General features: G+C 40.7%; 1 protein-coding gene across 1 annotated transcript in view; it reads right to left on the bottom strand.

Moving 5' to 3' along the window:
* LOC149153433 (uncharacterized) overlaps nt 1–18,543 on the bottom strand; it is a 317,859-nt gene that overhangs the window by 143,626 nt on the left and 155,690 nt on the right. Inside the window, exon 3 of the mRNA XM_089441125.1 lies at nt 14,118–14,234. Coding sequence (XP_089297251.1) covers nt 14,118–14,234 — 117 coding nt within the window. The remainder of the gene's footprint in view (nt 1–14,117; nt 14,235–18,543) is intronic.

Consider the following 18,543-nt stretch of genomic DNA (forward strand, 5'->3'; position numbering starts at 1 on the left):
TTCAACTCTTAAGCAGCCAGATTTGTCAATAATCACAGTAATGTTATCAGAATTTAATTTTAATGTGAGATACTTCATAAAACCCTGCATGCATTCATAAAAAAAAATCGGATGATAAGCCCGGGATCAAAAACTAGCTGGGCTCTTGCAGAAAACACAATCTGGGAGTTTGTTGGTTCAGCCGAAAACTTCCCCGAATGCCCGGTAATCTTAAAAAAAAAAAAGATTTCCTGCACAGCTTAAAATCAACCATTAACATAGATGGAAAAAACGATAGTGAAACCCAAATCAAATGGAGATACCTGCCATTATATTTCAGAATCTAAACTATCATTCAAACCCCAGAGATCAGGCAAGATACCTATGCCTGAATCAATCTTCATCAAGCTATTATCGATGACTGAAAATAAAACTATGCAGAAAAATAAAACAATCTTACAGCATTTCCAGAAGAGTAACACCAGCAAGATTTTTAACCCCAAAGTCTTTCTTTATTGCACAAAAAATGACTACAAGAGAGCTTTCTTTAGTACCAAACTCTCAGATCTAATATGATCTCAAATGACCCCTAGCACCCTATTTAAAGGAAAAAATCCCCACGGCTAGTTCGAGTGATCCATGTCAAAGTGATCTCGACTGTCGATGAGGATCAAGATATCTTTTAATCTCATCCGTCGAATTTTTAAATGCATTTTAATATATTAAAAATTGAAATTCTGCATTTATAAAAGTTTGACTTATTATCATTTTATTATTATTTTATTATTTTTAAAAATTTTATTTTATTTTATTTTTTTATTTTTTTATTATTTTTAAATCTTTACATTTTATTATTATTTTTATTTATTTATTTTTAATTTTATATAATTATATATATTTATATTTTTTTAATTATTTATATCTTTTATTTATTTTTATTTTTGTTTTTTATTGTTTTTTTATTTTTCCATTTTTTTTAATTTTTAAATGGATCATCGAACATAGCCTTTGGAAAAATCACCTAGGACCTAGGACTTAGGATTTAGGACCTATGAGGGGATTAAAACATTTCCTAACCCTCAAGACACTTTACATCATGACTTTTACAATTTTACATCCAAAAGGGGAAAACCCATTTGACATAGACCCTCATGGACCACCCAGTTCTGCGACCGAATATAATCTAGCAGATCAACACACTAGGATTCCCCTAAGATTCTAATGACAAAATTCATTCCAGCTTTAGGGTTAGGCTGAAGGAAAACTCTGCCAATCATGGATCGATGAGACAAAAAACCTTCCAGAACGTAGATTATCACTAGAAAATTAGGTCCACCTAGGCAATTTACATACATGACACAACTTTGCTAAGATTATTTACAATTCACATGCAGACTGGGTTTACAAAACAATATGATCGGGCTGATGATGATAGGCACGGACACGTTTCTCAAGCACTATCCCTTTTGCGAAAAAGGGGGTGTACTGCTAATGAGTAGTTGACACATAGTGGTCAACAAGCCTCAAACAACAACAACTCACAGCCGTATTTGTCCTGCAAGATCATTGTATAACTAGCCTTTGAAAACACATTATTCACAATTTCATTTGTGAACAGACTTCAATATCTACGCTCAACAATCCATCTTCTTCTACATATCAAACCCTTCACACTGTCTCATGACCTTCTCTCTGCCTGAGGTACTTGATACTTCTTTTCTACATCTGAGGTCAATTTTCGCTGCCACTAGGTCTTAGATCTCTACCAAACTACTGTGCACAAAAACTGAGGCATTTTAGCCTCCTATAGTGGCAGATCTGAGGTTATTTAGGCCTTTTCCTAGGGCTTCGACCCTCCTCCCTTTACACAAAACAAAACCCTAACTTCAGACAAAATTTTGATGACCTTCTCATTATTTCGGCCTGGACAAAGCCCTTTTAGGGCACAGATCACACACAGAAATCTCGGTCTAGCTTCCTAGGCTAACTTGGCTTCTTTTCATCACAAAATAGACGATAAACCTTGCTCCTAGCTAGTGTTGTCTCTGAGATTGTGTGTCTCTCCTTCTTGGGCTAATGTAGACACAAGATGAGTTGCTACTGTGTTTGAGCTCTGACTCACCCATGGGAACCCTTTAAGTTGCCAGCGGATGGCCCTCCAACACTTCAGCTTGCCTGATCCAATCTTCCATAAAAATTGTTGAAGGTTCTCAGCCTTTCTAGCAGCCTCCATACTATAGAAGCTAACACGCTCTCCAAGAAAGACCCCAAGGAGAGAATATCAAGACTTAGGGTTTGAGATATGCAATGGTAATATGTATTCCTAAGGTCAAGACTTTAGGAGATGAGGTGGAACCTCTCAAATGAGCTCTATTTAATGATTTAACACTTCTAAAAGGCACTTCACTCTCTTCGAAAGACCTAAGGAAAGCTTGCGCTAGACCTAGGATTTTATGAATAAGCATGGGAAGAAATACTTCCAAGGTACTCACTAGGTCAAGGCAAGGGAGGAGAAAGGGCTTCTTATGATTTATTCCAATGAATAGTAAGCTCAGACAACCTTCAAAGAATTCCCCAAAGTGAGAGAGAAAGACCTAAGTTTTCCCTCTTGTAATGGCACCTAGGGCAAGAGATTTTATGGATGAAACTCAAGCGAATGCCCACCAAACTTGGAGCATAGGTAGCCTAGACCTAAGCTGTTGAAATTTGGTACCGAAGGACAGGTGGTTCCTTAAGGCTTTGATCTTTGGCCTAGGGAAAAGTGTCCAAAAGAATTTAATTTTTCTCCTAAAGTAACTTTATAATTTTTATAAAGTTAAATCTAATTTAAAAATGAATTTAAGTGATAAAGTTATTAAGTCTAATTTTAAAGTGACTTTTATAAAGTCAATGAAAAATTAGAAAGGAAAAGTGACTTTGGAAATAAATGACTAAGTGGGTCTTTATTAAAGTGGGGTGAATTAAAAAATAAAAAGTGAGATTTAAATGAGCATTTAATCTCAGCCTTAGATCTCAAACTATTTCAGCCATTGGATTTAGGGATCACCCAAAAGTCACTTGGGGTTAGATTAAAGGAGGAAAAGGTCATTCATTCTTTCATGAACAGATTGGGAGAAGGAGAGCAAGAGAGATTTCTGAGCAGGGAGGAGAAGGAGACAGCAGCTTGGCACACATTCCAAGGCAGCGGTTGAGCAGATTTGTACAGCTGATTCAGCACACAGTGAAAGGCAGATTTTGGCACGATTTCCGAGGAGTGGTTTGCACAAAAATCGAGAAGCAGTTTGTTGATTTTTCTGCATGCAAAACGAGGGCCGTACAGCGCATTTATTGCAGTTCGTACAGTGCATTTAATGCTGGTCGTACAGTAGCATTTAATGCTGAAAGTGAGCACAAAAATCGAGGAGGTCGTACAGCATTTATTGTTGTCCTGTTTGCTGTAATTTCTAGTTTGCTGTGAGGCATGGGAAAAGAGATAAGTTGTAAATTTGTTTGCTGATTTTTTGCTGAATATTTCTCACTGTAAAAAGGCAATTTTCAGAAATAAAGAAAAGCTCTCAAACTGGTTTTCCCCAAGAGTTGTAGGGGGTTTTTCCAGGTTCACATTGACCAAAAATCTCAATGTTTAAATGTGTTTTAATGGCTGTTTATTACTGCTGATTTTTATTTCTGCAATTTCCAGCATTCTGTAAAATTTCCAGAATTTGTGTTTTCAGCAAATTTATTTTTTCCAGCTTGTTAAATGTATGGTTATGGGAAAGGGCATTTAACTATATGGGAGAAATAAGGAGAAACTGAAAACCGGGGTGAGAAATGAGAAATTTCTACATGGTATCAGAGCTTGAGTGCTGAAGGGCAATTTGGGACAGCAAAAGGAAAAATTACCGTTGCTGATTTTTCACTCAGAAAATTCCAACAAGCTGATTTTTTCATAAACAGCAGTTTTATCTTTACTACAGCAGTGCTATTTTTCAGTTTTAGGACAGCAGGATGTCATTGGGATTGAGGGTGGAAGATAGGCTGGATGGGCATACAAATTACAGCGTTTGGAAGGAGAGAATGCAGAGTATCTTTGAGGAGGCAGAAGTCTGGGATATCATGGTGCATACCACACAGAACCCTGTTGTTGTGCCTACTGATGCTACTCAGTTGGCTGAGTATAATAAGAAGAACAATAAGGGTAAGAGGCTGATTCTAGATGGAATCAAAGACCATTGCATTCCTCATGTGAGAGGAAAGAGCAATGCCCATGAGATGTGGACAGCATTGTCCAATCTCTACCAGAGTACCAATGAGAACCGGAAGATGGTCCTAAAGGAGAAGCTGAAGAACATTAAGATGGGTAATGATAGTGCAGCTGGATATCTCACAAAGATTATTAATGTGAGAGATGAGTTGGCAGCGATTGGAGAGGCCATTCCACCCACTGAGTTGGTGCGGATTGCAGTGAATGGCCTCCCCCGTTCATGGTTGAACTTTGCTGATGGGGTTTGTGCACATGAGACCCTTCCCACATGGGAGAGGTTTTGGGATGATTGCATTCAGACAGAGATCAGGAAAGGTCAGCTTGGGGCAGCCAAGCCAGTTGAGCAGGATGAGGATGTAGCACTGGTGGCAGGAGGCAAGAAAGACAAAGGGAAGAAGCAGGCTTCCACAAGCAGTAGTGGGGGCAAAGGCAAAGGTAAAGATAAACATGGGAACACACAGAAGGACTATTCCAAGGTGAAGTGTTGGAATTGTCAAAAGATGGAACACTATGCAGTTGTGTGTCCGGAGAAGAAGAAGAAGAAGGGGAAGAACCGGGACGTGGCAACTTCAGCAGAGATTGAGGACTTTGCATGTCGTTTTGAACGGGAGTTTGCGTTCACTACGTGTGAGTCCTCTAGTGCAGGATCACCTGCCACACAGGTTCAGAGGAAGCATGCTTTTCCCTCGATTAGCGGAGCATCTTCAGGTATCTGGTATGTGGACAGTGGGGCTTCACGTCACATGACAGGAGTCCGTGAGTACTTCTCAGAGCTTTCAGAGAGTGGCACTGATATAGAGGTAGTACTCGATGATGACAGAGTTGTTAGAGCAGTCGGGGTGGGGACACTGACATTTCAGAGGGAGTCCAAACCTCCCTCGAAAGTGTTAGATGTTCTTTATGTGCCAGGGATGAGGAAGAACCTCATATCCGTCTCAGCTTTGGAGGACAGAGGATATGAGGTATTGTTCAGGGAGGACAGGTGTTGATGTATCCCAAGGGCACTCCAGCTGATTCAGCTAGAGTGATAGGTGTACGCCATGCAAAGGTGTACAAGTTTGCATTCCAGCACCTTTTGGCATTGAGCAGTAGTACCGACAGCAGAGCTAGCAGTTCTGAGCTGTGTGAGATTTGGCACCGCAGGATGGAACATATGTATCATGGAGCCTTGAGGACATTGCGGGAGATCACTACAGGTGTGCCAGATTTCAGTACTGATCACTTTGATACTTGCAGAGGTTGTGCGATGGGCAAGTTTGCCAAATCCCCTTTTCCCAGCAATGACAGCAGAGCGACTGGGATACTTGATTTGATTCATTCCAATGTGAGCGGTCGGATGTCTCATGTTTCCTTGAGTGGATATGAGTACTATGTTTTATTCATTGATGATCACTCCAGGAGGACCTAGATTTATTTCTTGAAGACCAAGAGTGAGGTCTTCAAGCGGTTTCAGGAGTTCAGAGCTCTTGTGGAGACACAGACAGGTCGAAAGATAAAGTCCCGAGGTCGGACAATGGAGGAGAGTACACCCTTGGAGAGTTTGTTGACTATTGTGCGGAGGCAGGCATTAGGAGGGAGTTCACTGTTCCTTACAACCCCCAGCAGAACGGGGTTGCAGAGAGGAAGAACAGATCCATCATAGGGGCTGCCAAAGCCATGTTACATGATCAGGGGTTGCCATTGTTCTTGTGGGCAGAGGCCTGCAACACAGCTGTTTACTTGCAGAACAGGAGTCCGCATCGTGCCTTGGGGCACATGACTCCGGAGGAGGCTTTCTCTGGGAAGAAGCCTGATATTGGTCATCTTCATATCTTTGGATGCATTACATACTCCTACATACCCAAGGAGAAGAGGACCAAACTAGAGCCCACCGCAGAGAAGGGTATCTTTGTGGGCTACAGTGAGACCTCAAAGGCCTTTCGGATTTACATTCCTGCACAGAGGAGAGTTGTTGTCAGACGGGATGTGAAGTTCGAGGAGGACAGGGCCTTTAGGAGGTCATGGGAGTTAGAGTATCTGGATCAGCCAGACCCTCAGCAGCAGTTGAGTCAGTCGCAGGGATCCAGTGGGCAGGGATCAGGAGGTACATCTATGAGGATGTCAGGTCCGTCAGTGAGCAGTGGCTCACCGAGCCAGAGGGGTGGTGCTCCGGGCAGCATGCAGAGCAGTTCACAGAGCAGTTCACTAGGGAGTCCACTGATGGACAGTTCACACGGTACCTCAGCTTCTACAGGTTCAGGTGCAGGCAGGAGGACAGCAGACAGACAGTCGGGAGTTCAGGCTCTTGATGATGATGAGGAGGAGGAGTTTCATTCTCCGGTGGGAGAAGTGCGCTCAGGGAAGAGGAAGCCCAAGTGGCTTCAGGACACCCTGAGAGATGCCACATCTGTTGCTGAGCCAAAGAGGCCGGTCAGAGAGAGTAGACCACCTGAGAGGTTTTGTAGCTATATGGCGATGGTTACCAGCATCCTTGACTCTGAGCCTTCTAGCTATGAGGAGGCTACAAGCCAGCAGGTCTGGAGAGAGGCCATGCAGGAGGAGTATTCTTCTATCATGAAGAATGATGTTTGGGAGGTGGTGTCGAGGCCTGAGGGCAAATCCGTGGTTACTTCCAGATGGCTTTACAAGGTAAAGCATGTTGCAGATAGCAGCATTGAGAAATTCAAAGCAAGGTTTGTGGCTAGAGGGTTCTCCCAGGTAGAGGGAGTTGATTATGACGAGACCTTCGCTCCCGTGGCTCGATATACTTCGATCCGCTCCATTATATCGATAGCAGCAGAGATGGGTTGGAAGATCCACCAGATAGATGTGAAGACTGCATTTCTCAATGGCTTCATACAGGAGGAGGTGTACATTGAGCAGCCACAGGGCTTTGAGGTGCATGGGAAGGAGTCCCATGTGTGCAGACTGAAGAAGGCCCTTTATGGCCTGAAGCAAGCTCCTAGAGCTTGGTACTCCAGGATAGATACATATTTGCAGAGGATGGGTTTCACAAAGAGTGAGGCAGATCCGACCCTTTACTTTATTGTGATTGGTGAGGAGCCTCTCATTCTGGTGTTGTATGTGGATGACTTGGTCATTACAGGTGCAGAGAGACTCATAGAGCACTGCAAGAGAGATCTTGCGACGGAGTTTGAGATGAAGGACATCGGCTTGATGCATTACGTTTTGGGCTTGGAGGTGTGGCAGGAGGAGGGGCATTTCTTCCTGGGGCAGGGGAAGTATATTGTGGACATCCTTAGCAGATTCCACATAGAGGATTGTAGACCCATGTCGACACCGATGATCACCAACTGGAAGAAGCTTCATGCTTCGGATTCCGAGTTGGTGGATCCCACATTGTACAGGCAGCTGATTGGTTCCTTGATGTATTTGGTCAACACTAGACCAGATATCTGTTTTGCAATCAACACGATGAGTCAGTTTATGTGTGAGCCTAGGAAGGTTCACTGGGTGGCTGCAAAACACATTTTGCGATACTTGCAGGGGACAGTGCATTATGGTCTGGACTACAGGCAGGGAGATGGAGTGAGATTGGCAGGATACACTGATTCTGATTGGGCAGGTTGTGCTTCTGATAGGAAGAGCACTTCAGGGTGTTGTTTTGGGTTGGGTTCAACAGCAGTGTCATGGTTCAGCCGGAAGCAGCAGTCAGTAGCACTGAGTTCAGCGGAAGCAGAGTATATGGCAGCCAGTCTAGCTAGTTGTGAGGCTATCTGGCTTCGCAAGATGTTGTTTGGCTTATTTGGTCAGTCGTTGAGACCTTCAGTGATTTACTGTGATAATCAGAGTTGCATTAAACTCACGGAGAATCCAGTTTTTCATAACAGGTCAAAGCATATCGGGATCAGATATCATTTCATCAGAGACTATGTTCAGAAGGGAGCTGTGAAGCTTGAGTATATTTCCACTGATGAGCAGGTTGCAGATCTTCTTACCAAAGCCTTACCACGGGGCAAGCATGTCTACTTCAGAGACAAGATGGGTGTGGTGAGGAACACCTTCCTCGGTAAGGAGTGTTGAAATTTGGTACCGAAGGACAGGTGGTTCCTTAAGGCTTTGATCTTTGGCCTAGGGAAAAGTGTCCAAAAGAATTTAATTTTTCTCCTAAAGTAACTTTATAATTTTTATAAAGTTAAATCTAATTTAAAAGTGACTTTAAGTGATAAAGTTATTAAGTCTAATTTTAAAGTGACTTTTATAAAGTCAATGAAAAATTAGAAAGGAAAAGTGACTTTGGAAATAAATGACTAAGTGGGTCTTTATTAAAGGGGTGAATTAAAAAATAAAAAGTGAGATTTAAATGAGCATTTAATCTTAGCCTTAGATCTCAAAATATTTCAGCCATTGGATTTAGGGATCACCCAAAAGTCACTTGGATCACCCAAAAGTCACTTGGGGTTAGATTAAAGGAGGAAAAGGTCATTCATTCTTTCATGAGCAGATTGGGAGAAGGAGAGCAAGAGAGATTTCTGAGCAGGGAGGAGAAGGAGACAGCAGCTTGGCACACATTCCAAGGCAGCAGTTGAGCAGATTTGTACAGTTGATTCAGCACACAGTGAAAGGCAGATTTTGGCACGATTTTCGAGGAGTGCTTTGCACAAAAATCGAGGAGCAGTTTGCTGATTTTTCTACACGCAAAACGAGGGCCATACAGCGCATTTATTGCAGTCTGTACAGCGCATTTAATGTTGGCCGTACAGCAGCATTTAATGCTGAAAGTGGGCACGAAAATCGAGGAGGCCGTACAACATTTATTGCTGTCCTATTTGCTGTAATTTCTAGTTTGCTGTGAGGCATGGGAAAAGAGATAAGTTGTAAATTTGCTTGCTGATTTTTTGCTGAATATTTCTCACTGTAAAAAGGCAATTTTCAGAAATAAAGAAGAGCTCTCAAACTGGTTTTCCCCAAGAGTTGTAGGGTGTTTTTCCAGGGTCACATTGACCAAAAATCTCAGTGTTTAAACGTGTTTTAATGGCTGTTTATTATTGCTGATTTTTATTTCTGCAGTTTCCATCATTCTGTAAAATTTCCAGAATTTGTGTTTTCAGCAAATTATTTTTTCCAGCTTGTTAAATGTATGGTTATGGGAAAGGGCATTTAACTATATGGGAGAAATAAGGAGAAACTGAAAACCGAGGTGGGAAATGAGAAATTTCTACATAAGCTTAATGTGTACCCTCGAAATCCCAAAAAATCACCTCCCTAAAATTTCGCTACAAGCCCTAGATTTCCACCCTACCTTTGGGGGACCGAAATTTAGGAGGAGAAAATATGGAGAAGAGAAGAGCTGATCACCAAACTTCTTGGACTAGTGCCTAGTCCTTTGTGCTATGGAGTCTTAGAAGCTTTCCAAAAATGATTTTCAACAATTAGGGCACAATAGCATGAACCTAGTTGCAGCAATTCCATACGTTAGACATAATTCCAAGAAAATATTCAACAAGAGGCTCTTACAAGATGACAATATGATATATCCATTCATAAATCATGAGATAGCTCCAAAGAAGATCGAAAATTTCAGCTCCAAATGTCAAATGCATATAAGAATCTCCAGTAGTCTCCAAAGAAAAAGTGAGTTCTTTTACAAGAGAAGAATCCAAGTGATGATGATGATCTATGAAAAATGAAAGTCTTCTCTATTTATATGATCCTCTACTAATTCAATTTAGCCTAATTAGCCCCAACAATAATAAAATAATGTGCAAATAACAAATCTTGGTGACAAGCTCACCAAGTAGCTAATAATGTGATGAAGAACCCATCCACAAGTGAGTCGAAATGATGAAATCATGATGTAGAAGAGTCCTTGGAGGGCCTCGTTGAGTCCTCAAAGTGCCACAACGAGGGAGAGGGCTCCATGAATGATTGATAAGGGGGTGGCCCCTTTATCTCTAAGCAAAACATCATGTGTTGCTCCAAAGTGGCTTTGGGGCACAAGTAATGGTCTCATGGGTCTCCTAATGAAAAATAAGCATCTAGACTGCTGCAAATGAGGCCACAAAAGATGTGCTTGCCCTCCCATGTCTCAAAGATGAGATAAACCTCCTTTGGGCCTTAGATCAGTTGTCAAACCTTGTATATACTGCTAAGCTGGCTAGGGGCACTGTTGGTCCAAGTGCATCATCTTTGTAATGACCCATTGAATTACAGGGAACATAGGAATATTAGCATGCATATGAGGCATGCATATGATAGCTACATATGCATGCATCTCATGTACTGCACTAATATACGCACTAACTAATTATGAAAAGTCCAAGTATACGGTAATAAATTAATTATTAAAGTACTGAGTAAATACCTAACTCACTAGAATATAATGAATATATTGTGAGCTACTTGTTATATATACGACCATCATAATATAACTAGTATATTGTTCAAAGAAAAGTAAAAGCAATGTCTTATATATATATATATATATATATATAGAGAGAGAGAGAGAGAGAGATATTAACTAGGTGAAATTATATATTAACTAAAAAGAAATATGATATATATTATATCAACTAAAAAGGAACTAAACAAATATGTTCATAGGACATATGACAATATCATTTCAATAATTAAAAAACAAACAAATAACTTCATTAATCAATTGTTAAAAAAAAGATATATAAAACAAATTTACAAGATATAAAGTAACAAACTTTAATTAGAATATAAGTCAATAGATAGAATTGAAGTAAAGCTTTTAAATGAAAAAAAAATTAAAACTCTTAAGACTTCATTGCCACATAAATTAAATATACTCACGATTATCCCATATAACACTATTAAAAGGTGACCACCTCTTTAGACTCTTCAGGATGCCATTTGACTGACTGAAAGAAGAAAACCATATTATAATTTAGAAGGGCGGTGAAATTTTGAAATATAAGGGGGGTTTGGGCATTCTGAGGAAGGGGGAGAGGGAAGCAATGATGGAGGAAGGATTACTGAGAGAACCAAAATTTGGGAGATTTGAGCTATAGTTCTTGGAGTTTTGGGCACGAGGGCTAGAAGACCTCTATTTTTGAAGTCTCTTGGATCCGGGAACTGAATAGGTTGATCCCAGATAGGTTAGGAAGGAAATGGACGGTTTGGTAGCAAAAACGGGAGCAAAGACAGTATGGATTTGCCTTCAAATAAGATTTTCAAGTAAGTACCTGCAAATAAATTGTTAAATTCATATTGTCGGGTTAAATTGCAAGTTAGGGCATTAGAATCGGTTTCAATTTAATTAAATTTAGGTTCTCTTTTTCAATCCAAAATTGAGCACCACAATATCTCATATAATGTGGGGCAATGAACAAACTGTTGAAGGTGTTGAGGCTGCCCATGGCATGAGATAATGCTCTGTCACATGATGGAAACCCATGGCTCTCAACACTTCCCCTACAAGTGTCAATATGATACTCTAGTGGGCTTGGACCCCAATTAAGTTGCCCAACCCATGATGAAACCACCCACCAATTACACATAAGATCCAATGCATCTCCTCACCTTCAGCTACAATAATTCATTAGTGCATCTAAGTGAAACAAGCTTGTTAGTCAAGGGCACAAATGAAACCTCATAATGGGATTCCCTTCCAAATTTGAGGCTTCGAGCATGTAATGGTGTTACCTCCCTAGGTAGGGTTGGCTAATAAACAACCCCGTTAGGTTTCCCCAACCCCTAAAAGGAAAGACATGTTTGAGGTACATCCTTCAAGTGGTAAGTATCATGTGAATAATGATGAGGTGGGTTGGGATATGAGGGTCTCAAGGCCAAATGCCATGGGCTCAAGGGTGGTAACGATGAGGATGTCCACATATTGGGTGTATGAATGTAGGAGGGAGCAATCGTGGTACATGAGTTACCCTGGCCTTTATTTTTCCACCCTTTTTCATTTGCCTCTTTCCTTTTATTGTTTTTTCTTTTATTTTACTACTCGAGGCTCTAGGGGATGAGATCATGTTGTGTATGATATAGTAGTGATTACCCCTTAAGGTGGGGCAGTTCATCGCCCACCAAGGGTTGGGACATGCATGTGTTCCTTAATGATGCAAGGGCACTCATAGGGGCCCTAGGAACCAGGGTGATGGCCATAATGATAAGGGGTAAAGCTCATGCTTGGTTTTTGCCCACATGCTAAATTTTATTATCCTGGCCATCTTTTGCATTTTTTGATATTATTTCCTTTTGTATGTGGCCATGATATGCTTTTATCTTTTTTTTTAGCTGCATCAACCTCTAGGGCATCATTCCAAGCCCGACCCAGACATGTGGACAAAGGGAGGGGGAGTAACAGAGCCTTGTGGACCCAGAGAGGGAAGATGATGAAATAGGGCATGTATGCGTGGAGGGGAGTGAAAAAAGTGGAACAGGAAAACGGGACTATGCTACCAAAATTGGGGTTTCCCAAGTAGTTTCTATCCTAATGTTGTAAGCCAGTAGGGGAAATCTCACGGGATTAGGGTTGAGGATTAATCCCCCATTTAAGGTGAGGGAAAAAAACTACATTCGAAACCCTTCCTCTTTCCACCCAAGTATGCCCAAGAAAAACAAGCAAAAGCACCCGACTGCACAATTGAAGACATACCTTTAGGATTGGATTGTCCACCTTCAAACATACGATCTCGACAGATGGGCGAGGGGACATATGACAAGCTCAAGTAGTGGAGATCAACTGGCACAATATCAGCTACACTGGTGGTTGTCAAGGGTTGTTGGCTGCTAGCTGAAGACAAATCTAAGAGAAAATTCTCCTATTGGGTCACCCTTTGGTGGTGGGTAACACTAATAGATGGATCCACAGCCTCCTCCTCTAACATGGACATAAATTAAAGGCACTACATGTATTTTACCTTCTTGTTGGTGAACTCAACAGCTTTCTCTCTTTTGTGGCATCAATTGTTTTGATTGCCTTCTATTCAGGGTTGTACTTTACCATAGAGGGTTTACCCATCATGGATCAACTTCCACCTTCTTATGATGTTAAGCATTTTATTTACTTTATTAAATATTTCTGGCCTAGGGAGAAGACGCCCTAGGTGCTCCTTACTTTGCTATTTATAGGTTGTATTTTCAAGTCCCTTTGACCTATTTTGGTGATTAGTGGACATTAATAATTTTCTAACCTTCTCTTTCTTTCTTTCTAAAGAAAACTATAACATAGTCTAAGATACATGAGACCCCAAGAACAAGACCTCTAAAACCTAGACCAATAAGTTTGAACAATCTAAAGAATATGTGAATAGATAATGTGATTTTAAACCCGATTTAAGGGCAAGCATTGATAAATTAGGCGGGAAAATCTGAAAACTAATTCTAGATTTTTTCAGAGTATTCAAGAAAAAAACTACATGAAGGTGTTAGTCCGACAAACAGAACACTGAAATGCATTGACTGCAAGTAAAATGCCCTGTTTTCACAGGACAGCCCTTGGCCAAAACTTTATAATTGAAATTTGAAACATTTATCAATTCATCTTTGAGCACGATGTTGTCTCATTGGCACTATTATTTTGATAAATAAAATTCAAATTTAAAGCTCCAATTACCAGTGATGGGCAACAATCAATTCAATAAATGGCAGCAATAAAGGACTGGTGTAAGATATGATGATAGCTAACTATTACTACATTTACAACAGAATGTTAGAGGGTATGCTGGTAAAGTTACTCTAAGGTCAATAACAAAAGTATGAGAATAGCCTTGGAAATGGCAATAGAGAACAACCATAAGCCCAAGGAAGTAAAAATAAGGCATTGAATCAACTTGGAACTTCAATCAGAAACTGAAAATGATGTCAATATACATGTTAAAATAGCTGAAAACTCGTGTTGTCAAATTAAGTATGTAAATTGAAATGATTGTGAATGCAACAAAGTTCTCAAACTAAACAGAACGCCTTCAATCAAATTTACCTGTCAGGAGTTACCTCACCAAATTGTTTAGGACGCCATGAAAGAATCAAATTGCTTACACAAATCAATGAGCCTTCATACTCAACTCCATTGGCAATAAATCCTGTGTCAGTGCACCTGGATATCAAGCATACAGGATTAAACATTTGACCATTGAACCATCCAACAATTTCTATAACCCAATGTACCATTTCCCCGAGATCAATGATGGAGACATACTTTCTTACATCTAGCCAACATGGAGAATTGACATGTCTATAGGCACAAGAATTCAGACCCAAAAAAGTGTAAGGATGTACCATAATCTTTGCTGTATTATACATATTGCTAAACAATAATATTAGAGGCTCATCTTACTGATTTCCATTGGACATAAGCTAAATGAATGTGTTTTCAAGATATATAAATTCCAGAGGAGCTAAATGTTGCATTTCATCTATTGCTTGTTTCTATAATCAAATAAAATATAAGTTTGTCTACTTTATATTAGGATTCTGACCATGTAAGTGAAACCAATGTTGCACGAAGCAGGGGCAAAGCGGAAGCGTTTTTTGGAAGCGGGGACGCGGAAGCGTCATTTTCCAAAAATTTAGGAAGCGAAGCGTCCGCGGAAGCGTCTGCTATATCTATATATTTTTTTATATTTTTTTGCATTTATACTCAAAACAAACATCCCAAATACCAAATTAATTGTAGAAGACATGAAAACATGCATATTTTTGCATAAATCAAGATAGATATAACATCCATTGTACATTAATGATTAATTATTCGAGCATCAACCATTTAGATGCATCAACCATCTAGAATCTAGATTCTTCTCCTCTTTTCTAGCCTTTGCCTCTACCTCGATTGTCTAGGGATATTAGTCAACATTGCCCAATTTTGATCAAACTACCTAATTCAAGACTTAAAATATGGTAGAAAAAGCTTAACATGCTTGATCAATGATTTTGACTTGATTGAAAGGTAATTTTTTGCTAAGGGTGTGCCGCGTGACAAAGGAGTTCAACAATTAACACCACCAACACTAGGGTACATATAGGGCTTGGTGCTCTTGATTAAATGCTAATCGCATGCCTTCATACTTGATATAATCTAATGAAATGCCACAATCCCATTGATCCTGAATTGCTGAAAACTGTTAAGTCTGCTGAATTTTGAATAGGATATGAAATTCTATTTTCTCCATATGAAGTCCAATGAGGCTGGAACCACTCTCAAACATCCTGAGTCATTCCATGGTAATGTTAAAAATTTAAGGAAAAGGATGAAAATGAAAAATAAAGGAGAATGTCACTTTTACTTTAAGAATTTAACATTACCATGAGGGAGCATCTGCTATATTTATATTTTTTTTGCCTTCATTCATCACCCTAACCCAAGGTGGACCCACCCCCAACAAGCAAACTCACCTAAAATTAAAAAGAAAATTGAAAAAAAACGATTTTCTAAACGCTTTTCCGGAAGCGTACGGAAGCATACAGGAAGCGTACGCTTCCTCCTCCGAAGCGCCACGCTTCCGACGCCCGAAGCGTCGTACGAAGCGCGCTTCGGCGCTTCCGTACCACGCTTCCGAATTTCCAGGAAGCGGCAAAAAATTCGGAAGCGGCGCTTCCGAATTTTGGAAGCGCGCTTCCGGCCAAGCTTCCTAGGCGCTTCCGTACGGGACGCGCTTCAGGGTTTAGAACCGTGGGGGCGGGGGGGCGCTTCGTGCAACATTGAGTGAAACTTCTTAGGGATGATGTCTCATGAAAAGAAAATGTTGAGTTACAAATCAATATGACAATACCTTAAAAACATTTGAGAAATTTTTCCTAGAGATTCCATGTATGGAAATGTAATATCCCTAACCCAGAATATTCCTCAAACCCCAGCAAAAATCCCAACCAAATATGTGCAAATCCCTAACCCGGAATATTCCTCAAACCCTAGCAAAAATCCCAACCAAATATGTGCAAATGATATAATAACCCAGAAGTGATAAAATAACAGTGAAACAGCGTATAATAATGCAAACCGAAAATGTAAGCAAATACACAAGAAATGCAGCGAGAAAATGCTAAGCCATTTTATTATACTAAGCAATAAACTGAGTACAAGAGGTGAACAAACAGATGGCACCTCGACTTGCACAAGGCAAGTGAAGAAATACTCTCAGAATGACAAGAATGGCCTCTCTGCATGGATGTTGCTATTGCTGCTAGGAAACAAGTGATGGTTTGGCGCTGCTCCCCTCCACGAAAAAAGCCGAAACTCTGGATTCGGGCTCTACTCAAGAACTCCAAAAAAAACCAGGAAGCTTTCCTAGAATGGTCGACCCCCAAAAAACACCCCCTTGGGGTTCTGCACAGTTCCTCAATGCCCTGCGCTGCCACTAAAGAAAGCCCCTCTAAACTCTGCTTGAAACACTGCCTGAAACCCTGCCAAAATCCTCCAATGAGACAAGAGCTGGACCCCTACTCAATCTCCCAGTAAAAATCCACCTGCAAGTCCCCGATCTAGCACAACAACCAAATAGAACTGCGTCCCTCTCCCAGTGCTGTGTAGTCCTCCAATACGCTGCTAAAACTGCTGCTGGAATGCTGATGAAACTACTGCTGAAACACCAAAGGAAATACCTTGCCCAAGCAGGCACTCGAAGTCCCCGGGGCTAAAGGTGAGATCTCCGAACGGAGACACTCAATGCACTAAACAGTGCTGCAGACTAGCTAAACAGCCAGCGTGCTCAGAAGTCGAAACGACTAGCTCAAAATGCACATAACTGAATGATCCAAAATGAGGGGGCTCCTCTCTATTTTATAGCCTCTGCCTCTCATAATCCCTAGGCTCACCTCCTCCTGCGTGCTTCTCCTCTTGCCACGTGTTCTTCCCTCCTGCGCAGTCTCTCCATGTGTCTGCATGGGCTCCATTTCTGCGTCCCCCTTCAGCCCCCTTGGCTCCCCTTTAAGTCACAACGTTGTGCTACCTAGGAAGTGACTTTTTATTCTAAAGTGATTATGTCCCCCTTCCTCACTTTTTATTTACAAATAACTATAGAAGGCAAAAATTGAACAAAATCGAATACTCCAATTAGCCATAGCTAATTAGGAATATCACAGTCTCCCCCGGCAAAATGTTGCTTTTCCTCAAGCAACTCAAGTGATGGATGCTGCAAGATCCTCTCACTTTCCCAAGTGGCATCCTCATCCAGCAAATTCTTCCACCTCACCAAGAATTCTCGAACCGTCCTGCTCCGCAGCTGCCTCTCCCTAGTATCAATGATAGCCTCTGGGTGCAATACCAAATGCCCCTCGTCATCCATGGGTGGTAGCTCATCTGTTACTATCACCTGTTGCCCCAATGCCTTTTTCAGGCTTGATACATGGAAAACGTTATGAATCTTGCTGCCTTGGGGCAACTCCAGCTCATATGCGACCTGTCCAACCCTGCGTATCACCCTGTACGACCCATAAAAGCGGGGCTTGAGCATCTCAGCCCCCTTCTGCTTTAGTGACGACTGTCGGTATGGATGGTAATCGTAGGTAGACCATGTCCCCTACCTCGAACTGTCTCTCCACCCGACCCTTGTCAGCATACAGCTTCTGCTGATTATGTGTTGTAGCCATGTTATCCTTGAGAGCTCGGAGAATATCCTGACTCTCTTGGATCCAAATCTTGGCTCTGGGAGCCTTGCTATCACCAAACATCACGTCAGCAAAAGATAAAGGATGATACCCATATAAGGTATAGAATGGTGACATACCAATGGACATGTGATGTGAAGTATTGTAGCAGTAGTACCAATGTTGCATGAAGCGGGAGCGAAGCGGAAGCGCGGAATCGGAAGCGGGAGCGCGGGAGCGCGGAAGCGTCATTTTCCAAAAATCTAGGAAGCGAAGCGTCCGCGGAAGCGTCTGCTATATATATATATTTTTTTATATTTTTTTGCATTTATACTCAAAACAAACATCCCAAATACCAAATTAATTGTAGAAGACATGAAAACATGCATATTTTTGCATAAATCAAGATAGATATGGCATCCATGATTCCATTGTAGTTACTAGTATGTACAACAATCATCTATATTCTAGCTATTACAAACATACATCAAATTTTTAAGCATATTATAAAACATAAAACATTTAAGCATATTATAAAACATAAAACATAGAGCATATTATGATTTATCTAGCAAGTGAGCAACTGTCAACATTTGTCATGTCCAAAATTCAAATAATAATGTTTACAAAATATGTCACTTGGTCACCGCCAAGCCAAAAAGGTTCAAAATTCAAATTCACAAGTCTACAAGTCTAATGAGTAATCTATGACAAAAAGTAGTAGATTGTGAATATATCTACTAATCTCTCCTCCTTCCACCACGAATAGAACGTAATTTTGTTAACTATTTTAATACGTGACGATGCAAGTTCCTCACAAT

The sequence above is a fragment of the Pinus tabuliformis genome, chromosome 9, assembly GCF_031772625.1.
Source record: "Pinus tabuliformis cultivar Carrire ecotype Pingquan chromosome 9, CPIR1, whole genome shotgun sequence".
In the NCBI taxonomy this organism is placed as follows: Eukaryota; Viridiplantae; Streptophyta; class Pinopsida; order Pinales; family Pinaceae; genus Pinus; species Pinus tabuliformis.